General features: G+C 38.3%; 1 protein-coding gene across 8 annotated transcripts in view; it reads right to left on the bottom strand.

Moving 5' to 3' along the window:
* Positions 1 to 1,147: 1,147 nt before the first annotated feature.
* The window catches only part of eps15l1a (epidermal growth factor receptor pathway substrate 15-like 1a), a 54,421-nt gene continuing 30,507 nt past the window's right edge, over positions 1,148 to 25,061 (bottom strand). For 6 of the 8 annotated variants that reach the window (XM_025899381.1, XM_025899384.1, XM_025899382.1 and 3 more), the window contains 7 exons: positions 23,862 to 23,998; positions 23,438 to 23,501; positions 21,468 to 21,610; positions 17,415 to 17,508; positions 14,262 to 14,423; positions 8,530 to 8,546; positions 1,148 to 7,061 (listed from right to left, as the gene is read on the bottom strand). In XM_025899381.1, the coding sequence (XP_025755166.1) occupies positions 6,915 to 7,061; positions 8,530 to 8,546; positions 14,262 to 14,423; positions 17,415 to 17,508; positions 21,468 to 21,610; positions 23,438 to 23,501; positions 23,862 to 23,998 (764 nt within the window). In that variant the 3' untranslated portion in view covers positions 1,148 to 6,914. Of the gene's footprint in view, positions 7,062 to 8,529; positions 8,547 to 14,214; positions 14,424 to 17,414; positions 17,509 to 21,467; positions 21,611 to 23,437; positions 23,502 to 23,861; positions 23,999 to 25,061 lie in introns of all 8 variants that reach the window. The other 2 variants (XR_003214408.1, XM_025899383.1) reach the window with 2 other exon arrangements.

Genomic DNA, 25,061 nt, shown 5'->3' with positions numbered 1-25,061 from the left:
GCATGTCAAATATCTCAAATAGCCCCATTATTTGGGCAGGTAATTTGTGTTTGGAAAGCTAGATCAGCTTTTCAACAACTATGAAATCAGAGAATGTATAGCTGTGCTAGCAGCCATATAAGGGTTGTCATTGACCAAATGATGGAGTCAGCATCCTAATCTGCTTAAAACAAAACAGTTAACATATGAAGTCTCAGGTAAGCAGGAATAATGAGAGTACAAGCAAACAGTAACCAGCCTCTTGATGTGAACCACAGCTACAGACTATGTTTTCTTACTTTAAGAACTGAACATTCTGTGACAAACAGAATACACACGTGTAGTTAAAGTTAAGATAACTATCTAAAAAACTGCCTGGACAAAGCATTCTGGATGTATTCTCCTGTCTCAGCCTCCCTGATGGGCTGTAACACAGGTATTAGTCTTGTGATGTGATGTCACTGTAGTTTACCGCAATCCTGTATAACTAATGATTAACTCGTTGGCTTAGCTATGTTTCGTACTTTTGTCTTAATAAAAGTAACATGTTCTTCAAATATCAAAATTTTGCTTAAGTGATTTAGTGTTGAGTCAATTAGATAAAGTGTAATTCACCTCACACTGTGACTGTCGGGGAGGGGAGGAGCATCCGTAAAGTATTCATTTTTGTTACAGCCTCATTCCAAAATGGATTCATTTTTCACCTCAAAATTTAAGGCAAAATAATCCATGAATAAAAAGTCTGCTTGAAATTCAAACATTGACATTGAAAATGAAGAGTTTAGTTGAAATGGAGAATTGTAAGCTTTCATCACTGTTGCTATGGTGATTGTGTGTAGACTTTTCAGGTGAAAAATGAATGAATCAGGCTGACAAAATGTGGAAGAAGTGAAGCACTGTGAATACTGCTACAGATGTCTGCTTTGGAAAAGACTGTTAGGGATTAAAAAAAAATTACTTTGAAAATGCTGAAGGATGGATGTTTAAGTTCTAATAGCTTCTAAAATGATTAAAAACACTTTATTTCTCAATGGAATTGCGATTTAGGGATTTAATAAAATACATTTGGCACTATGTCCCTAAATTTATAATTAAAAATGATTTCTAAACGTGTAATATTATATTAAGCTTTACTAATATTCATACAAAACCGTTGACAAGTCAAACATGCATTCATTAATGGAAATGTTTATTCTAGTAAACAGTACAGACCATATAGAGACCATATAGATCCTCACTTTTCTAGGTAAACCTCTGTTCTCTAGCCGTTGTTCCAAATGTTTTCCTCTAAAATTCACTGGTTCGTTTGTTTATGCTGTTAGGACACATATACCAGACATGATACTACAGAGACCGTACACGCACTGTATGCATTTTTATAAAAACAGCGCTGAATAATTTGTCGATAGCAGAGAGAGCAACAACAACAAGAGTTAGAAAAGAAATCAAAAAAATGACGAATGACACAATGAATTCGTTTTGCCTGCTTAATATTACGCATCAGCATGCCAGCAAAGACACAACTCAGTGGTTTCACACTACAAGAAAACATGAACCATTCTGATAAAATGAACATTAAAACAAAGAAACTGTTAAGCTGTAATTTTGACACTTATCATCAATCATCAGCTGATATTTCTTTTTAACTGCTAACACTGTTGATATTTTAATAACATTTAGTAATTAACATTGTGTTTACTTGTTCTTCCTCAAAATAAAAAAAAGGATTTTGCAATAAAAGGCTTTTGATGCTTGGAAGAAAATCAGGTCAGAAGAGTGGCTGGCTGTGGATACATAAATAATTATATTAAAAACATACACAACATATAAAAAAATTAGACTTCTTTCAGACTATACATAAAACAACAATAAAAGAAACATATCTATTGCACAATGGAGGTATCTAATGACAAATACAGTATGAACAATGGTACCAGTCCGTTAACACAGCACTCTAAGCAGTACACAGCAGACGGGGTGATTGCAGACACACATCACATGCAGCCCTTTACAGAAGGACTGGGTATCGAGTGCTGCTAGTTCTTGGTGCTAATGATAATGTGCATGTCGTTCCATCTCACCACATACTCCAATTTCTGAATTTTGAAATATTTCAAGTTTTGTTTTCAGCATTGGTGCAGAATGTCAGAATTAAACCCATAGAAATGCTGCCCAACCCTACTTCTCAAGGAGTGTGTTGGCATAATCACAGGTCCCTCTGTCTCCTACATGTTGCTAGTTATACTGTGTGACCATATCACATCCTAGCTTGTTGAAGTATATACACCGCCACAGAATGTCAGCTGTGCTATAAAGATAACGCACCTCTCTGCCCTATAATATACAGAACGATTCCACGTTTTGCTTTCAAAATTCAGCTGAGCCATCCACATACACACTCTCTTTAGTTCTGGGAAAAATAAACTTCTATAGCACTTAAGCCAGTGTGGGTTCCACATAGTTATAAGAAGCATAGCAAAAGCTTCAGTCCTCTAACTGTATCTATACAGACCTTGTTCAGGCTCAGTACCACATGCAAATCTCCCACATTGTGACCTCCGTGGTATACAGCACGTTAGGTTATGAAGCATATTTGTGTGAAAATCACAGCCTATGTAGAAGTCAAACCAACCATGTCTTTGAACTGTGGCAGGAAGCTGAAAAGTCAAACTCCACCTGTGAGGGGCCAGCTCAAAGGAGATTTGAAACAAGAACCTTCACCTTAACGAAGCAGTTAGACTATTATGTCACAATTAGCAGTGACAAGTTTAGAGATGCCTCAAGCAAGAAGCTTAGATCACATTGCTTCTCAAGCTAGTGTAGATGAGTTGTTAGGTGACTGCTATTGGAATACATGCTTGATCTGATGTCAATGTGCTGTAAGAATTAAAGAAATATGGTTAATAAACAAAAGTAACACCACTAGCCACTGTGGAAAACAAGGGCAAACAATTCTGCAGTAAGGTATTGAACATACTGCACCTTTTAGATAATACACATAGCTTTTTATTCAACTTCTAGTATACCACACTATAAGCTTTTTACTCGATACCAATTAAGTCAACTGTAACTTTTTATAATGCAGTGAAAACAAGTGTGTAGCTGACGACCTGCTAGCTCGGTAGAAGCTCATGAACAGTTTTATTTAAACGGAGAAAACGGACGGACACGAGTGGGCCTCTACTCACGGCAGAGACTTAAAAGCCAACATGTGTTTTATGACTGAGAAGTAGATGAAGGCAGGTTTATCACATACTAAGGACACCGCTCAGTAACAGCTATAGTAAAGGAAACACTCTTGATGTGTAAACATAAAAAAAAGCTGAGAGAGGCAGTTTACACTTCTTACTCGCAGAATCAGGGGTGCATTATCAACCTTAACTTCACTTTTCACTCCTATTTTGGTGAATTCACATTACAAGGATTTATGTAATGTTGACCCCTGGAAAGCGGTTTCAACATGTCTGACATCTGGGAAGAAAAAAACAAACAATTCAATGTTGCAGTCATGAAAGTAACCACATTAGTACCAGCATTTTTTTTTTCAATGCGATGAGCGGAAAAGCAAGTGTAACACTTATTTGAGGTCATTCTGTCATATCACTCAGTACAAAGCCACTTTCAGAGCCTTTACACACCCCCAGCTCTTATTTGGGACCATCCCATCATAGTTTTGGATTGAAATCTGACGCAACCTGAACATTTCAGTACATTTTTTTATGTATTAAACTTCAAGTCAAGCAGAATGTATGCCAGTGTTTTCTGTTATTAGAAGGAGTTTATATTTTCATTAAATTTCAACAAATATGAAGTGATTTCAGAATGACTGAAACATTTTTAGGTTCCATCAGAATACATCCAGTGCAATGTTACAGTATAAAGATCACATCAGTAAGCTTTGCTTTGCAGTAACAGCTCAGAAGTTAAGTTCAACGAAATCTGTTTTTTGGGACAGTTTTTAAAAAAAAAAATTCCAGATAAAAAACAAAACAAAACTCTAGAAACAACTTATTTCTGTCTCCCTTAAGCGTTGGTTGATAGTTCAAGTCAAGAGACAACTCCTAAAATAAACAAAGTGAGCTGTTATGGAACATCAAACTATGTCACATAAGAATTAGCACTCTTCAATATCCAGTTTCCAGCCAGTCAGAAATCTATCTGCAACTTGTGTTTGCTGTTCTGTAGTCATCAACTGAAAACAGTGCTAAAACCATCAGTTTCTAAAAAATAATCGATAAAAAACAGACTAGTTGAAAATATGGAAAATTAATTCCCTCATCTTCTACTTCATTTGCTGGATGTGGTATGATATCACATCATTGTGATCAGAGTACAGTTGTCAAGAAGAGGCATAGGCTCTGTCTATATACAGCACTACAGGTCAGTGCAGAGGACTCTTTACACGATGACCTCTCTCATGAAAACGGGAAGAATATTTTTACAGTACGTTACTCTCACTCCAAAGAATATGTCGATATCCTGACATAGTTATTTTCATTCATTAGGTAGTTATCACATTAGAGGAAACCAGTGTAATGCATAATGCTTCTCTCAGCTCCTGTTACTTTTATGTCTTCATAAGCCAATAAACATTCTACCTTAAACACTGCCAGGTTAAAAGATTTCTTTTCAAACTGAAATGATGAGCCAGAGGAAGGGAGCGTCTGTGATGGGTGGCAAACATAATACTGAAAAAGAGAAACATATAAGCTACAGACTCAAGGCAGAAGAGCACCAAAGAAAAAAACCAACCCTATTCTGAGTCTCTTTCACTTTCCCACTGTGTATTATTTATTTCTTCATGATAAATAAGCACAACACAAAGTAAAGTGGGTTTTCACAGTATGTCACATTTAAACTGGGGGCTGAAAGACAAATTCACAAGAGAAGCCATTTAAACTCAGGGACGACAGCACACACCTGAAAAGATAATATTGTCTGTGGTTCCTTGAGGCCTTTTGAATTTCAGTAGTAGATAGAAGGAATATTCCATGAAGGTATTACTGTTAAAATGGTTATACAGTGGAACCATTGGATAATAAGGCTCTAGGCATCCCAGATTGCCTGAATCTTTATCTGGTTAAAGTGTTTAATCTCTAAATCCTGATATTTGGAGACACACGCTCACCTGGAGTCATGAGAAAAAATGAAGCAGTGACTTTAGTCTAGCTTGGAACAAAGCGGTTAAATACAGTTTAAAAATACTGTTAATATCTTTTCACTTCTTATCTCAGTCTTTGTTAGTGTAAGTGTCTGGCCTTAAAATAATATTTAATGAGTATTAGGGCCGGGCGTCGCCACTGATTTCTATAATTGATTCAAATCTGACTCAGAAGGTCCCGATTCGATCCCCGATTCAATTCGATTCGATTCAATCTATGTATAAAAAGCTGACACTTCATCAGAGGTGTAAGCATCACAGCAGATGCCTTAGTGTCAAAGTAACTGAGGATAAAACAGAAAAACATGAAGGAGATTTTCCTGGCCTGGCTTTTTAAAGCAGATTACCGCCTTAAAAATATTCTGCAGTAGAACAAAAACGGAAGAAAACCATGAATCAACATAAACATTACCTGAAGCTGCTGAAGTGAAGCAAAGTTACAGAGAAAAAAAAAACAGCGATCGACAGCGCTGTACATAAAACTGTACATGATGCAGAAAACAGATTTGAGATGGGAAACTGTTCTTGAAATAGACTGAGAGAGAGCGCTGTGCAGGAAGTGAGATTTTTATTGTGGTGGAAGCAAAACTGTAAAGTAAGAGGGAATTCATGACGATGTTTTTCACACGTGAAGCGTAGGTTTGATCTTTTTTTGCTGCCGATCAGTAAATTTTGGTCAGAGAGTGACAAAACCTGCGACTTCAGAATCTGTTTGCTTTCAGCAGCTGACGGCGTTTCTGTGCGCAGATCGTCGGGTGAACGACCTGCGCTTTGTGTTCACGTCTTTTCGTGGAATCCGTTTACCTGCTCTCATTTGCTGTTTTAGCTGTTTGGTGGTTGTTGAAGTCGTTTTGTGAGCTTTAAGCTGAGATTTTGGCGTTTCTGACAAAATACTTACAAATAGTTAAAAATCAAATCAGGATTTCATGAATCGATATCGCATTGTTCAAACTAAAATCGATTTGAATCGGGGAAATCGATTTTTTAAACCCTCCGTTAATGAGTATTATTGAATGAAATAAATAAAGTGCCGAACCCTGTTCAGTCCAGTCCTTTCTATAAGCCTCTCTATACCAAATGGGAATTTAACACCTCATTCTACGCATTACTCCACCGGCAACACAGCTTCGCACTGAATATTAACTGACATACTTACTACATCATGTAATTTTATTAACTAAATGATACAACCAATTTACGAGTCCCTTCTGAGAATTACAGGGGCAATTTCTTTGCTGCTGATTGTTACAACCAAAGAAAAGGTCATCTGCTCTTCTATTAAGGACAGCAAGGTTTGTTTCCATATGGTGAGTGTAGCTTAAAAAACGAAACAAAGAAACATGAACACAAACTGTCGTGGTGTTCTACCTGCAGCGATCAGCTAGTCTCCCTTATCGGTAAAACAACATTACCGTGTAGCTACTATGGGGCTTGTACACTCTTTCTACCAAGCAGCTTTCTTGCCACGTCTTTATATTTCAGTTCCCCTTTTCTTCATGTCAGCACCCGTTTTTCAATGATGCTTTACGACCCACAATTCTGTTTTATTGTTTTTTTTCTGTTTGCAGGGCCATCATCCAAACTTGTCTGAAAGTTTCTTGTTTTCTTCCAATCCAATAAAGTCACTGAGTGTGGAGTTCTGTGTGAGTGTGTGTGTGTGCAGTAATTAGTTCAGTGATGTGTTTCATGTCTTAATATTTCAGCCAGTCACCTTTGTCTGCAGGTTAGCCTCACTATGGCTATACAAGTATTCACATGTAGTGGGACCTCCAGGTCATGCATTGGACATCTCTGCTTTACTGAGGGCAATGGCGAGTTCCAGGTCCTCCTGTTCCTGCTGTCTGAGTCTCTTCAGCCGCTCACGTTCTGCACGCTCGCTTTCACGTTTAGCCCATTCCAACTGCTGAGCCTCGTTTCCAAACTGCAAAGAGAAAGATAGAGAGAGTGCGAGAGAGAGGGTTGAGATTTTCAGTACTGTGCAAAAGTCCAGTGCAGTCTTTCATTTCTTTATATTCTGCAAAGAAAATGGAAAACAGATTTATTGAAATGTGTAAAGATACATGGAAATACAGTATATAAGTCAAAAAAAGTTTGTACAGTTCTAACCAGCTTGAAAGTTAATATCTGGTATGAACACCTTTATTCCTCAATACAGTCTGAACTCTCTTAGGCACCTTTCTGGTTATTTCTTCAAGTAGTCTTAAGGTCTGATCAGACTAAGTCTGATTAACCCAATAACTTGCTCAAGACCACTTTAAAAAGTGTTGCTCATTAAAAGCAAAAGATATGGAAATGAGGCACGGCTCAAGACTTTTGCACAATAATATAAGTCCTTGTTTCTGAAATAATTCCTTGTCCACATAACAAGATCAGAGAAGACGTAAGCTGTGGGCAAAAGAACACAAATTTGTCCATCCACATATTTAGACATCTGTCCAGTGTTCAAGTTCGAAGAGTTTCAAACTTGAACAGTAACAAAAGTGCAGTCAGTCATCAAACATATCAAAAATTAAAGGTAATTTAGAACCAGTGTCAGATTGAAAACAGGATACTGATGGATACTGACTGGATGTTGCACCTTCGATTGGTTTAGAACTGACATGTATTAGCACTTGGATGGAGGAACATTTGAACCACTCCAACCACTTAAGATTAAAACCATTTGCTGCTGAGGAAAAGTTTGTCAGTTACCATTTTCAGAAACTAAGATTTTACAGAGGTACATCTTAATATCAACTATTGAAAGCAAAATGTGCAAATTTAGTCTTTCTGGTTAAACTGCTGTAAAGAAACAATAGTGAAATAAATCAAGAAGCAGAAGAAGAAATAAGTGGAACTTTAGAGGAGTAAAAATCTCAACTTTGGTTTGATAATTCCACATGAGAGAATTTTAATTGTAGTCTTGTCTAGTCAAAATCAAAGTTGATTAGCCTAGAATGTTTGACCATCAGATGATCTGATGTCAAGAATAAACCCAGCTGAGATGGTGTAAAACATTGTGACTGAAGAATGAGTGTCTAAACAGGTGACAGATTTGAAATATCTATAATAACAAACATACAAACATTCCCTCTAACATACAAAGAAATACAAACTAGCATATGTGTTCAAACTTCTACCTAGTAATACCATTTTAAAAATCTGCTTGCAGGTGCACCTACAAGATCTTTTAAAAGTAGAAGACTGTGTTATATGTATACAGCACTATGCATATAATAAATTAAAAACAGTTTCTGTATGTTTTGACACATCATTCATTTTACCAACTAAAGCTCTTGCGCTTACTGTACATCTGAAATCCTTGTCTTACTCTTCAACAAATATTCAACAATATTTTCGATAACACTTCGCAAATGATCATTTTATGTGAATGTAATAGTGCTTCTTACCTTGACTTTGTCAGGTCCTGTTAGAGAGTTGGATTATAGAACAGAGAAGTTAATAACCAAAAACACCTGTGGTTACACCACACAACAGCAAACAGACAATGTAAATGGATACTGGCCAAGTTTCTGTGCAGTCCATTTGGAAAAACTATTTTTAGCGATTTGTTAGTCATTTATTTTTAGATCAAGTGATTCTACTAGCATCAGAATACTAGACAGTTTATAATAAATCAGATAAAATCAGTAATTCTTAAACTGATAAAAGGTATTGAAGCTACAGTAAAAAATTAAGACAGATGGACTGTGATGAAACAGAATGCCAGTGAATCCCTTCAAGCAGAAATGGGTAACACAAAGATCTAAGCAAAGCTTAACAAGACCTCTACAAGAAAAAGATGTGACATGCAGAGAGTGAGAGAAAGTAGATGACAAATCTGCGTCTGAGTATTTTAAACACAATGGAAATGGTGAGTTTTGGCAGATATAACAGTCATCTACTAAAGGCAAAGTGTGCTATGCCTTTAGTAGATGACTTTTTTTTCCTTTTTAAACTATTTTTAATTTAAGGAGGTACAGGCCTTTGCTTGTGTTGGTGCTGCAGTTGCCTGATATTGGAAAAGTGGAAATAAACGTTGTAAATCAAGTACAACAGTCTAAAGCTAACATACCTCCAAGTAAAGGTCCCCTTACCAGAGGGCTGACATAAAAATGTTGTCTGTAGTAGATTTAGAACTATAGTTATACCAATATTAGATCCAAGAACCATTCAAATTTATAATGGTACATGTTGGTTCAAATAATGTCTGGATGGCCAAACACCAAATACTTTACAAATACTTTTTGTACTGTACTCTAAAACATTTTATATGAACTGTGATGTTTTTCAGGAGACATATGTCTTAAGTAAAGCGAAGTATTAATCTACAATTTAACGAGTAAAGCTGTGAATGTAGGTTAGGTTACATTGACAGATCATGAGACAGTGTTCTTAGCTGCAGTGTCAGGTTGAAGATAGACATGGAAGTAGATGCGTGAGAAGAATGAGAAAAACCTAAAACAGTAACAAAGACATGCATTACAAGAATAAGCAGTTAATATAAAACACTTATCAACTACTGAAAACAAAGTAGTTTAACAAAGGCGGTAAACATAGCAGCAAACATCAAGAGCGTGCAGGGCAGACAGACTCAAGAGCTGATAGTTGAGTAGTGATACTGTGGTGTCTCGTGTTCAATAGATAATTCTAACAGAAAATTTGAAGTGAGTTGTCAACCAATCTGACAGAAAAGTTATTCCCAGGCTTAAAATGGAATAAAAGGTGTTAGGTTATCTGGTGATTTAAAAATGGATCCAAGCATGAGCGTGAATGTTTGTCTCTTGCCTCGCCGTGGATTGGTAACCTGTTCCAAGATCACAACAGGTTTGTTGTTCTAGTCTCAGTGACTCAATCAATTCAGAGTAACACTCATGCCAAAACAGATCTGCCACAACTGATATAGCCCTTTTGCCTCTGTGAAGGTCTTGGTAAACCCTGAAAACACCTAAGATATTCTTCCTGCCAAAACAAAAAAACCACACAAAGTGCTGACACCCTTTCCTGCACAACATGAAAATTAGACTCTCTGCAATGCAGTTCTGCAAGCCTTACAGTGTCAATACCAAACTGTAATTTCTAAAGCCAGTTTATGTAGTGCCATTGCAGAGGGTGGGGTAAATTTAAAGGCTTTGATTATTTGGTACAGTTAAAGTGGGCTTTTGAGATACTTAGATACAGACATAAATAGCTGTTCTGTAATTACACTTTAGTTCTTTTAATTAGAATTTAGATCTTTTCCAGCATAAATGAGGGCTATTAAGGATTCCTTTGCTGGCTTCCAACAGTGGCAAACAAAGGTTGATAAGGAAAAGCTCACAGTTTTGAAAAACCGCAAAATTTTTTGGGATTCAGCAAGTCTCATGTCTAGACTCTTCTGGACTCAGACCACAATAAGCCTAGCTTTACAAGATACAATTAATAGAAGAAGTGTAACATCAATGTAAAACAAAGGTATTCTCAAGTTGACATCGCTATTATTCTTATACTTGACATGCTGATTTGGTGAGGTTATAGTCGAGTTGGTTTCTATAATCCGCTAGTTTTCTTGATTCCCTTGCATACTCCCACACCAATAGGAGGTTGCTGAAGAGGAGAACTTCAACAACCACTTGCGGCAGAACTTCCGGATTCCAGAGAAGCTGGGGACATTGAGTCCAAATGGACAATGTTTTGCACCTCCATGGTGGTGAAGGGAGCCATCAAGCTGAAGGAGGAGTCCGATTGGGCTTGGATAGCATGTGGAACTCTGGTGACAGCTGCAACCCGGGCAGGAAAAACTTTGGTATGGGACAAGTTCAGTTGAACTGATTTCCTAAAGGCTCTGGATGTGAAAGGACTGTAATGGTTGAGACGCCTCTGCAACACTGCATGGTGATCCGAGGCAGTAACTCTGGATTAGCAAACTTGGGTGGTGGTTCCAATCTTTCAGAAGGGTAAGCGCAGGGTGTGTTCCAACTACAAAGGGATCACAATCCTCAACCTTCCTGGTAAGGTCTATGCCAGAGTAGTGGAAGGGAAAGTTCATTCGTTAGTCTCTTTATCATCTCAGGGATATTAGAGTTTGCGAGTTTGGCCTAAGTCTGCATGTGTTTTGTAAACCTGGGATAAGGTCAGTTCTTCTCAATTTAGCTCTCGGTCTATGTCCCTTTTCTAACCTGTGGTCATAAGCGATGATACATGCGGCAGAAATAATCTTTTCCGAATGGTTGTTGGCCTCTCCCTTAGAGAGAGAGGGTTAAGAAGTTCAGTCATTCCAGTGGAGCTGGAAGTTACCCTAACTTAGCTATCTTAAAGGTTAAGAAATGCTCACCTGCCCCTACCCATGTTAACTACATTCTACAGTAGTACCATAGAAAGCATTTTGACTAGCTGCATCTCTGTGTGGTGTAGAGGCTGGAGAACTGCGAGTGAGGACAGCAGAGAAAATCATCACAGCTGTCAGCCCTATTTGATCACTGTTAGAATACATATTATGGCAAGAACCAATCAGCTAAGTAAAGAGAAACAAGAGTCCATCATTACTTCAAGAACTGAAGGTCAGTCAGTCGGGAAAATTGCTAAATTGCTGGTGACACTCTTGGGGGTTATTCAAAATTGAAGCCACATTGAACCAGCATGGCTACCACAGCATCCTGCAGCAACATGCCATCCCATCCAGTTTGCGTTTAGTTGGACCATCATTTATTTTTCAACAGGACAATGACCCCAAACACACCTCCAGGCTGTGTTAGGTCTATTTGACCAAGAAGGAGCATGATGGAGTGCTGCACCACATAGCCTGGCCTCCACAGTCACCTGACCCAAACCCAATCGAGATGGTTTGGGATGAGATGGACCGCAGTGAAGGTCAAAGGGCCAACAAGTCCTCAGCATCTCTGTGAACTCCTTCAAGACTGTTGGAAAACCATTTCAGGTGACGACCTCATGAAGCTCATTGAGAAAATGCCAAGAGTGTGAAAAGCAGTAATCAAAGCAAAGGGTGGCTACTTTGAAGAATCTAAAATATAAAACATGTTTTGAGTTATTTCACACTTTTTTTGTTTACTACATAATTCCATATGTGTTCATTTATAGTTTTGACAGTTTGAGTGTGAATCTACAATGTAAATAGTCATGAATATAAAGACAAACCTTTAAATCAGAAGACTTGTCCAAACCTTTGACTGGTACTGTATATGTGTCTATCCCCATGTCCCAAGTGCACCAGCAGATAATGCTTTTGTGGCATTTATGAGAGACAAGTAAATCACGGGTTAACACAATAAAAGTGGATGAAAGAGGACAACACTAGCTTTGTTTTGATTAATATTTTATGCATTTACGTTTTGATATAACTTCTGTAGGGGTTTCGCAAAGCTATGTGACAAGTTATGCTTCAGAATTTTAGCAGAGGGTAGGATAGTAAAAATAATGACAATCAGAATCAGAATAATACGTCTATTGAATAATAATAATAAAGGTCTGGTTTGTATATAGCACTTTTATCTTACTCTTGAGCACTCAAAGTGCTTGATACAACACGTCTCATTCACACATACATTCATACAAGGACGTTTGTCTGAGTCTTGCTTTCTAGCATTTACACTCTGATGAACGCATCAGGAGCAACTTGGGGTTCAATATCTTTCCTAAGGACACTCTGGCATGTGGACTGGACCACCACCAACCTTCTGATTAGCAAATGACCTGCTGAGCCACACAACCAAATCAAAATGTAATGCTACCACCAGTCTGATTGTCAGAATCCAATAAATTCTAACGGGCTGCCCAAAGAGCAATCAGACGAACTGGCTTCTGAAGGTTGCAAGAAATATCGGGTGCATTGTGAAATATATAATATCCATCCACCTATCTATAGTATATATATTAATAGTTTAATCATTCCGTTGTTTAATTTAAAAACATGACTTTTTACCCTCTTATTCTAGTGTACCTCCCTTTAAGTACTTGTAAATAAATATTATTAAATTCCATTTAATTACAGGGAAATTTCACCATTAGTCACAGGTCATATTATATAGTGTTATCACAGCTTTAACTTTTAGCAGCAATAACACTTCTTGTATTATCTGTTGGTACAACTATTAATTACAATATTCGAAAAAATTCTTTCACCATGAGTGGCAGCAATTTATATGTGTGCATACTGTGCTATATGAATGTGGTAACAGTGTAAAGACAGCATGCTCTTAAGATTTTCAGCCACAATTTGGGAGCTGTGAGGTGGTTAAAGAGTCTGTGCTTTAGTGGCATTTATGAGAGAACTGTAATTCCTATCATAAGAAGAATAACAATGGATGACAGAGGACAATGCTAATGTCGATGCTTACATTAAGCCTGTAAGGCATATAGGTATAACTTTCACGGAGGTATAACTTGTGGTGTTTTTTTTAAAGCTGTGAGACGTAAGTTAAACTGAAAAATGAAGAAGGAGAATAATAATAACTATAGTAATATAGTTAATAATAAATCTGACGAATAATAATAAGAGTGCCAGATGAAAGAGGACAATGCTGGCTTTGTGTATTTATGTATTTGCTTTAGATGTATATGTTATACATATAGAGAGAAGATTTCTGCATGAAAGAGAAATTCATTTCTTTATTTCATTTTGAATGTCCATAGTGTCAACATCATTTACAGCTCCTGATAAGCAGCTCTAAATTTCGTTACCAGCTTTTTTTTGAACACCTAACACACTGTCAGTCATCAAAGCTACAAAGTCCATCCATATGAAGAATGAAACATGGGGAGAAAGGCTATGGGGGTGTCGTTCATATGGTGAACGAACAACAGCTGTGCTGAATTGCTTTAAAGCTGCTGTTTAAATGGCCCTGAGAAACAGAGGGCACAGTGACAACCATACACACCCAAAGGATGATGGATTTTTGTCTCATTGGGATTGGAAATTACTGAACACTCTGCTAAGTCTTGTGCTTCAACAGCACTTTTGGCACTCAGCAGTCTTCATCAGGATCCTTCCACTGCAGTAAAATGAAACCTTGTAATTGTGGTAGTTTGCCTCTGTGCACCGAGCTGTGACACCTGTTGTGCACACTGACAGTTAAACAGTATCACTGATCTCAACTTACAGAATTGAAGTCTGTAAAACCCAAAGTAGAGCCTTTAGTGGGTTTACTTGATGCTGAGGATGAGACAAAAGGGTCTTTGCCGCTGAATGGGTCTCCCAGGCCCTTTTTACTCTGAAAAGGGTCAATGACCTCGCCACTGAATGGTTTGAAAGGATCACAGGGTTTGGAAGAGTCAGATGAACCAGTCATGTTCACTGGCGTGGTCTTACCTGAAGACATAAAAGAATAAAGGAGGTAAATATCATAAAGAGAAAAGAGTTTTCCTTTCCAGGTTATTTCACCATCAACATCAAGTTTTAGTTTTGATTTTAAACCACAACAAAAGCTTGCTGACTAAAAACTGATACAAGCAACAGGATCATAGCACTGATATAACTTTGTCATGCGATAAAAATTTGAAGAACTACAAGAAAGTATCATTTAGACAAACATTTACCTAAGGACTATTAAAAAGATGTCAAAGTGAAAGATATAAATTAACTAGGTATACAGGTTCAGTGAAACCTGAGAGATGTCATGAGTCATAAAAATGAACAAGGTCAGATCACAAATACTATACTGACAACAAAAGACCTTGTTTTATGTGCTTTTCATAAATCATGCATATTAAGACCTGGTTCACATAGTTCTTCTCATGACCTGCTTAACCTCCAGTGTCACCTCAAAGTTACCTGCCAGCTTTGAAAGCCACACAAGTTTCACATCCACACACAGCACACTATACAATTCAAATCAGGTCCCAGCGCAAACCGTTAACAGTACTACATTCTCAAGAGAAAGGAAACACATGAAAACAGCTGTCATAGGAAAAAACACCAGCAAAGGACCACACCCAGTAGACAAAAACCAAAAGTAATGACCTATAACCCACAAAACGATTTTCAACGGTTTCCTAGTAAATCACTTGGTTTGCTTTCTACCCATGCTACCCAATGCTGGTTCCCCAATTTACCACCTAGATGAACAGACCAGTGCCCATGTTCATAGAGTATGCATATTCAAAGCTGTTAAACTATACATTGAACACGAGGGATGATTAGTTTCTTGTTAAGTTAGCTCTGTAAAAAGAGTCCTTAAAAAGAGCTAATTCTCACACACATTTTTACTTGAAAAGAGAAAGCAATTTTTTTATTAAAATTATTCTATATTTAATTATGTTAACTTACTAGTTGTTTCACTTCTACAGAAATCATTCAGACTAAATATACCTGTTTTCTTAACTTTAAATTTGTTGCATATTAGGATCTCTTGCACTGACTATTCAGTAGGTATAACTTGTGACTTCCAGAATAAAAAATGCTCTGTTGTCCACGAGGACTAAACAATCCAACACTTAACACAATCTTCATTTAAAATGGCAGTTAATCAGTCTCAACAATGCAGTAACGCTAAACCACATGAGCAACCCCAAAAAAGCAAACAATAATGCTAGTAGCAGCAAGGAGTGAAACCTGGGGTGGACAAGGGATCCTGGGAACATTAAGACTTCTTTAACTTGCTCTGGAGGTGCTAAACCACATGCTTCACACAACACACATATATACCTTTAGTCATATTACCCAGATAACCCCTGACTGGGGTGAGCAGTTCATTTCACACTCAACACTGAGCAAAAGTGCACGCCTGGCGATCAGTTATTCCTCTTTCGATAAACTATATACATGGACGCACACACACACACACACACACACACACTTGAGAAACCACAATTATGAGCTCCACCCTGTTTTAAAATATTTTGCTACACTTTTCACATCTAACTTCAATGTTTACCACAAGATTGTACATGCAACACGCAGCATTTAATGAACCAAAAACAATACAGTAAAAGACAAAGTGACATATACATGTGTAATTACTATTTCACACAAATCTGCCCTCGGTTATATAGTTTACACTTCATTAAGCAATGAAAATAACAGAGAATAAACAGGTGTGAAGTGAAGGTTAGGTTTAGGATAAGGCAGAAAACGTAAAGACCATTAATTAAATATTTAAAGATATTGTTAATTAATATTGTTAACTTCTTAAATTGCAAAAAGTTTTGATGTTTTGCTACTGCACAGAGCCTGCAGCGTAAAGAATGCCCTTCTCTCAACAACTCACCCACACATAAATACTCACATACAAACACATCAAGGAAAGAGAGAGGAAGTATGTCAGGGTGTGTCTGCAAACAACAGGCCAACCAAACCACACATCATCTCTCTTACGACATCACCTTCACATGTTCGTGCACACAAACAACAAAGCACCAATTTGTAAGCAAGTATGAAATCTACACAAAAACACAAGACAGTAGACTAAGGTGTCAAAGATAAGAGATAGATCAATAAATGCATTTTTTTTCATGAATGCTGGAGTTTTGTTTTTTTTAATCTTTTTAGGTTCATGTATTGTTTATTTATTATCTGCCATTCCTTATAATAAATAGCCCTAACTGATGTTTCTGTATTAAACTATGTTACCATTTCATATTATATAAACACAATTCATCAGATTTCATTTTATTTTTAATAGTTTAAGCTACTCTTTCTAAGTGGCTTGATCCGTGTCACTGCCTGATCCATATTGGAAACCTAATGTCTTCTGTCTCTCCTTTCATTTGAAAGCAATAGTTTTCTTTAAATTATGCTTACCTGAAATCTGTTTAAATTTTCCTCTCAAAAGCAATGTTATATGGAAACGTAGGCTAAATCGTACTGGGTTTTTGTAAAGAGGTCATCTTTGATTTTAAGGAGGATTCTTTTTATTCCAAGTAATTTCTTCACTGTCTTTTTATGTGTGAAAGAAAGCAGGATTTGAAATCATGCCTGATGTTGATAACGAGACAAACAGATGGATAAAATGTGTTTGGTGTGGCTTTAAAAACACAATGCTCGTAAAGTTATGGAGAGCTGTAATTACGGGCATGGCAGTGATGCGGAAATCACACTTAGTAAAACTCTAAATTTATGCTGGTTTGAGATATAGAAGGCAAAGTCCCACTTCCTTTTTGGTGTTCAGCCTCACTCACCACAGTAGATTCTCACAGACGTTTTTGTCAGTCTTTGCTAAAAGATTCAAATTCTGCTCAGTTTTTCTTTACAAAACAAGAACAGTTCAGGTCAAACACCTACAAATAATACTATCAACAGTATCCTTGTATAATTCTGCCACCTTCTAGGCCACCTCAAAAGCCTACACAGTGTGACACTCACCACTGGGTGGCTTGGGCCTGGGGGGAACACTTTTCTTTGGAGGCAGAGCCGGCATGTCATTCTTCCTGCTGAATGGGTCATCCACAAACACTGGCTGGAAAAATTTTGAGAAAAGGAATGTGCCATTTTGAAACAGTATCATCATGCTGAAAAAGAAATACAGGCCATTAGAGTTCTGAGACTTCTTAAATATGATTAACAACAGCATCACATGAACACCATCCAGAAATACATTACTGTGCAAAGGCTTGAACCAACGCTAATGAGGCTTCAGCAATGGGTCAACTGAAGGACCAGATGCATTTCTCAGGTCCTGTGACATGTATTTGTTAGTTTTCTTCCTATTTCCTAAGGACATGAGTTTCAGATACTGGTCAACTTCTGACCAGTATCTTTTTTTGACCAGCCACTTGTTTTGTCCTCCACTTTTCCAGTTCCCTAAAGCCAAGCTATGGCAAGTTTTTGGGAATTGTCTTATCAGTGCAAAAATACTATTTTATACTAGTAAAACTGTTGAATCGTTGGGATTGGACATCAATTAAGCTAAAGAAATTGGAACAAATGGTGTGTTTTTGTGACTGGCCGCTAACGACATGCTGACAAAAACTTTTCCAACTGTTATGTGTTGAGTTAGGTGCCATTCTTAAACCTGAATGATTCGTAGGTCAGTGTTATGTGGCTTAATGCATAACACTGACCTACAGAGGAAACACACCTCTGAAATTCATCAGGTGCAAGAACTCGACTGAAAATAAGGGGAAATGCAGCCAAAACTAAAAAAAAAAAAGGTGTAAGGCTTCAGAGAGCCTGGAAAACTATTGTTAAAACCACTTATAGAGATAAAACAAAGTCTGGAGGAAATTATAAAGGAATGAGAGATAGCTAATTTTAATTCAATTTCCAATCATTTTTATTCATATAAGGTGCTTTATATTGTAAAGTAAAGACCCTACAATAATATAAATAAAACAGAGAAAACCCCAATAACCATATGACCTGCTATGAGCAAGCTCTTTGGCGACAGTGGGAAGGAAAAACTCCCTTTTAACAGGATGAAACCCACAGAACTAGGCTCAGGGGGGATGACCATCTGCTGTAACTGGATGGGATTAGGGGAGGAAGACAGGACAAAGACACGCTGTGGAAGAGAGCCAGCGATAAATAAACAATAATAATTAAGTTCAGAGAGGTGTATGTTGCAGCATAACTAAGGAAGGATTCAGGGTCACCTGATCCAGCTCTAATGATATGCTTTATCGAAAACAAAAGTTTTAAGCTTTAAGAGGTTGTCTGTTTCCTGAATCCAAACTGGAAGCTGATTCCACAGAAGAGGAGCCTGAACGCTAAAAGCTCTGCCTCCCATTCTACTTTAAAACACTTTAGGAACCACAAGCAAGCCCGTAATCTGACAGCAAAGTCCTCTAATGGGGTGATATGGTACTTAAAAAGTCATCAAGATGGGGGCGGATTATTTAAGACCTTGTATGTGAGGAGCAGGATTTTGAATTCAATTTCGGGAGCCAATGAAGAGAAGCCAATATAGGAGAAATATGCTCTCTCTTTCTAGTCCCTGTCAGGACTCTTGCTGCAGCATTTTGGAGTTTTTAGGACGTCCTGATAATAACAAATTACAGTAGTCCAGCCTAGAAGTAATAAATGGATTAACTAGTTTCTCAGAATCACTCTGAGACAGGATGTTTCTAATTTTAGAGATATTGCACAAATGGAAGAAAGCAGAAACCCTACACATTTGTTTAACATGCGCAAATACGACTGCAAGATTTCTCACAGTGTTACTGGAGGCCGAGGTAATGCCATTCAGAGTAAGAATCTGGTTAGATACCATATTTCTAAGATTTTCAGGGCCGAGTACAATAACCTGTAAATTAAGAAGCAGAAAATTAGAGGTTATCCAGGTCTTTATGCCTTTAAGACATTCCTGCAGTTTAACCAATTGATGTATGTTATCTGGCATCATGGATAGATAAAACCATCTGCATAGCAGTGAAAATGTATGTATATGTATGTGTGCCTTCTGATGATACTGCCTAAGGGAAGCATGTATAATGTAAATGTAATGGAAACTGTGGAATAATTAACCTTAGTGTGTAAACAAACATGAACAAACTGGAGTCTATATTGGAGTCTCGATATCAATGGTACTGAAAGTAACTGTACATAATGTTACATCTGTGGGTTAAAAAATGCTTGGCTCAACAGAGCTCTGACCTTCTGTCAGCCTGGCTGCAGTGCTGAAGGAAAACTTTGTTGTTTTCTTCAATCAGTGATGAATAGTAAGTTCTAGCTTTACAGAGGGCATTTTTATAAAGCAGCAAACTATTTTTCCAGGTTTAACGATGATATTCTAAATTTGTGAGGTACCATTTCTTCTCCAGCTAATGAGACTTCTGATTTGAGGCCTTCTTTTCATATGCAGTAAAGAAGTAAAATTATTAACACGATAATCAACCTCTGCGGGACTAGCATTCAGGTATCTGGTCTGCACTATCTTGGCACAAGTCACTGAAGAAGATAACAGTGGATGAATTATGTCTTGATGCATGCTCAATCATCCAGGTAAGAAAATCCCCAAAAGCTGATTATGTTCATCTGGACGTTGTGTTTTCAGTGGGAGAAACATTTCATCACTCATCCAAGTGACTTCTTTAGTCTGATTTGATTGCAAGTTTCCCCAGCCTTATAAACAGAAACTAGCCTAATGAATGAACAATTGGCTGTGATGTCAGTTCCTTGATCATTAATATGAAAATTGTTATGACCATTGATCAATAACCACTGATCAAAAACCATTGATCAAAGACCATTGATCATTGGCCATAGGTACCATTCACAGAGAGTTGGGGGGAAGTGGTTACAGGAAGAGGGTTATAGATTGTCTGAAGCAGTTTATTGTCTGAAACAGAACAAGACTTGTTCTAAATCAGATAAAAAGTCTGAGAAATCAGTTGATGATAGATAAAAAATAAAACTGGCTTTTGAGTTTTGCAAATATAGTGGACAAACAAAAGCATCAGGCTTTCAAATAAATTAAAACTCTGTCTGGGTCTTTGGTTGATTAACAACCTGGAATGGAAGATTGCTGCCATAGACAATTCACTATGGTTGCTGGTGTCTCCAGCTTCACATGTGTCAAAACAGAATCGAAATTACCAGAATTTCTCCCTAGGCAGGTGTGTTGCCGAGTGGGAAAAACGATTAGACACATGAACGGGTTGGTGGTGTACCGGGGGCTTCTGTTTAGGACTACGCTTCCTCCTCACTGTCATCCTGTTTTCCTGGCTGCACTGGACAATCTGTGGGGGAGATTTAATACTGCCTTCTGCTGCACCGACTGCACGGACCTGGCTAGCTACAGGTTTTTCAAGAGTGCAAAGCTGGGTCTCCAAGTCAGTGATCCCGGCCTTCAGAGCTGCAAACAGGTTACATTTACTAAAAGTATCGTTATTAACAAAGGAGTCAGATGAGTAACTAAACATCTGACACACAGAGCAGGAGAGTGCAAGAGGGACAAGTGAGGAGTGCATGCAGCTAGTGAGTTGGCTACGAGCTAAGCTAGCGAATCCCAAATACACAGTGAGTGAACACTGTGAATATAATCAGTGGGTGAATCAAAAGACAATGTGCTTTGGATGAAGCAAACACCACTGTGCATTGTAATAGGAACAGGAGAGAGCCAACATGCACAAGTAAGGCACAGTACTGTTTAATTTATCAGCTAAGTTTACAAAAACCATTATTATAAAAAAATGAAAAAAAACTGGCAGCTGTCGGTGCTACCCCTCAGCCTCCTAGTAGACACACTTATGGTATCAATTTAAAAATCCTAAGCTACTTCCTTCTTGAGTTGCCACATTCACAAGATTTTCAGAAAACCTGAAAAAATTTCACTTTTATCATTACAATACAGCATTATTGTAATGGTTTAATTGAATAATTTAATTTTGTCATTATGTTTTATTTCCCATGTAATGAGTGGGTTTTGGATATATTTTGTAGAAAGTTTATTTTCAAGATGAGGTTCATCTCCCATACCTTCTGGTAGTCTGGAAGCCAGGTGGCCCTTCCTTCAAAAGGGTCTCTGGACTTCGACATGTGGCTGAAGTCTGCAAATCCAACAGAAGTGTTACTGCTGTTGAATGAACTGCTGCCAAACGGGTCCAGTGTGCCAAAGAGGTCTGAAAATGACACAGTTACACTGAATTTATATCAACAATTTCAATGTACCTGGAAGTATTAGGTAGGGCTGGGATCACATATTTCCAGATTTTCTATATCTGCCATGATACTGTTCACACTGTTATAAAATTTTATTGACGTTCCACTTTCCCAGTTTACATTAACTACCTCAGCCTTTTTTCAAAGCCATGATCAGATTAAATTGCTTTGTTAAGATGAATAGATTTAGAATGAAGAAATCATGCTGTGTTGCAGTCTAGATTTTCAGGTTTAATTAAAAGGGCTTAACAGAAATATGGTTCCCAGTCACCTGCCTCCTAGATCAATCTGTTTTGTTGTCAGTATGTTGTTGATAGTACATATCAACAGGAATTTTCAAAAAGATGAATATAAAAGGTTTATCTGAAAATGTAAACGCTAAAGAAACTCAAGTCTGCATAGCACCAGAACATGACCATTGATCAATGGTCATGAGTAACATTCACGGTTGGGGAATGGCTGCAATCACAGGATTGGGAAAGACGGGGAAAAGTGTACCCCCCTCCTTGATTCAGAGATGGGACATTAACAATTGTACCATAAACCAATGCATACAGATCAATATTTAAGGTTTGACTCTCATCATCCATTGGAGCACAAACTGAGTGTCATAAGGACACCCAGAACCCCACCCCCCACTACACCACACACAACCCCACCCCCACAGGTACAGAAGCCAGGGAAGCAGAAGAACACCATATCAAGAAGGCTCTGAGTAAATGTAAATATCCCAGCTGAACATTTGTCAAAGCTGGGAAGGCACCTAAAGAAAGCTACAGGTGATCTAGGAGAGAAGAAGGACAACTGCTGCCTAAGCGAAAACCCTTAGTGATCCCTTATGTGTCAGAAGTATTGGAACACTTGAGACACATTTTATCTAAACAAAGCGTCTCTGTGGCTTTTAAAACACAAAACACGCTGCACCAAAAACTGGTCCACCCCAAGGATCTGGTCTGCTGGCTCAAACAGTACTATAGTGTACGCTGTGAGTGACAGGAGGAGTGCCAGGATTTATACATCGGGGAAACCAAACAACCTTTGGCGTAGCGGATGGCACAACACAGAAGAGCCACCTCGTCAGGCCAGGACTCTGCAGTCTATTTACACCTACAGGCCAGTGGACACTCTTTCAATGATGAGGATGTACACATCCTGGACAGGGAGGAACGCTGGTGTCAGCGCAGAGTCAAGGAGGCCATTTGCGAGAAAAGGGAAAGACCATCTCTGAATCAAGGAGGAGGGGGCTTAAGGGTACATCTTTCACCATCTTACAATGCTGTGATTGCAGCCATTCCCCAACTCTGTGAATGGTACTCATGGTCATTGATCAGTGGGATTAAATCTGAGTTATTAAGTGGACTTAGAGCAATGGGTGAGCAACATGACACATCATCTGTACAACCTGGGTTTTAATAGGCAAATTAACATGGCGCTCTTCAGCTAAGTAAATAATGAGTGTGGTGACAGGCTCAAGTTGCTTCAATCACTCTGAGAGTCAACTTGACCCATAGCACAAGCATGTTTGTATAGACTACATTCATATCTCAGCAGAGAACACACAGTTTACTGAAACAGGTCCAATGGATTCATAAAGGTTTGTTAAAACATGGTTATGTCAAAAACAAACACTAAACTGAAAAAAAAAATCCAAAATTGACTCCAAGCTAAACTCAAAATAGAGCTTAGGTCTGCTGTACAATGCACAAAGAATAACAAGTTCTTTTATTCTGTGGTTACAAAAACTACAAGATGTCCAAAGCTATTGAGGAGGAAGTATTAAATCATACCTGATCCTTTAGGTTTTTGATGGCTTGAAGAAAATGGGTCACTGCTTGTGAAGGTAGTAGGTTGCTGCATAAAACAGAAAAGAGAAATAAATACAAAAGAATACAATGTTAATTGAAAATGTATTCTAAGTACAATGTTTATTGAGGTGGTTTTCCATGTACTTATTAATGCATTAAGCATTATTGTTTTTTGGTTTGTTTATAATGCTGGAGTAAACTGTACAGTGGGTGCCACTGAACCAGAAATCTCTGAGGTTCCTATGGAAACCTTCAATCTAAATGAAAATATAAATTAATACAAATTTTGTTGTTTTTATTGACGATTGTAAAAACTGAGACCTAACACAAAAACAGCAACAGAGGGAGCAAACTAAACATTCTGATCCCTTCTTGGGATAACCAGATATACAATCTCAACAAGTACCTTGGAGGGTAAAGTGGCACTTTTACTGAAAGGGTCTGGTGTGGAGAAGGGATCCATCTTTGTGGTTTTCTTGAAGAAGTCTTCTGATGAAGCCTTGAATGGGTCTGTCTCTTTGAAGGGGTCTCCTCCAAATGGATCTACAGCAGAAATGAACGTGAGCTACTTAAACTCTGTTTCTTAAAAGTGTCATTGACCAGAGACATATGCATGTGGTACAACATATACAGTTTTGTCCTGCTGAATCATGCACAATCTGCAGTGCTCAGACGGAAGAGTCGAGGGGCCAGCTACACGATGGCTGTCGGATGGGTACACCAGGGACATTTCCATACTTGGTGAATTAACTATGGCAGCTTCCATTCACACCATCCAGCTCCAGATACAGTGCAGAGCCGGGCACAGTGACATGTGTAGCCACTTAACACAGGGCCAAAATCTGGGAACATGGGAAGGTGGTTTTTGACTGCCATGGCCACTTGCAGCTTCTCTGCTGCACAGTGAAGCTGAGAAAAAAAGCGAGTCACGTCGTATTGGCTAGCTACCGCAGCGCATGCATGCGGATTCCCTACAACCCAAACAGAATTCTGCCTCCCTCAGATTTCTTTCTCTTTCTTTCTTCCTTTCTTTATTTCAATCAATCCATCATTCCCGGCCACCACCATGGGCAAGACCAATGAGCTGCCAAAGGATGATAGGGATAAGACTGAAGACTTGGTAAACAAGACCATCAGCAAGAAGTTTGAAGAGAAGGGGAAAGCTGTTGATGTGGTTATTTGGAAACGAACGAAACATAAGACTATCATCAATTGCCCTCAGTCTGGAGCTTTGTGCAATATGTTGCATCATGGGGTGAGGATGATCATTCGACAGGTATTGGATCAGCCCAAAACTGCATGGGAGGAGCTTCTTAATGATCTGAAGGCAACTGGGACCTCAGTCTCCAAAAAACACCTCTGGTAAGACACTACAAAGTAATGGATTGAAGTCTTGCTGACTATGACCCATAGAGCACCATCACCATGGAGTTGGAAACATGCCTTGGGGTTTTTTCTGTCCTAAGGGTACAGGACTTGACCACATGAAGGGGCCAGTGGACAAGGTCCTGTATCCCCTTTCCTCAGACGGAACACTGCAGATGGGTCTTCCAACATTATGCAACTAGCCAGTCTCCAGACCTCTATCCTCTATCTGTGGAGGGAG

The sequence above is a fragment of the Oreochromis niloticus genome, linkage group LG17, assembly GCF_001858045.2.
Source record: "Oreochromis niloticus isolate F11D_XX linkage group LG17, O_niloticus_UMD_NMBU, whole genome shotgun sequence".
In the NCBI taxonomy this organism is placed as follows: domain Eukaryota; kingdom Metazoa; phylum Chordata; class Actinopteri; order Cichliformes; family Cichlidae; genus Oreochromis; species Oreochromis niloticus.
The sequence above is the reverse complement of the archived record's forward strand: the minus strand, read 5'-3'. Positions and strand labels throughout refer to the sequence as shown.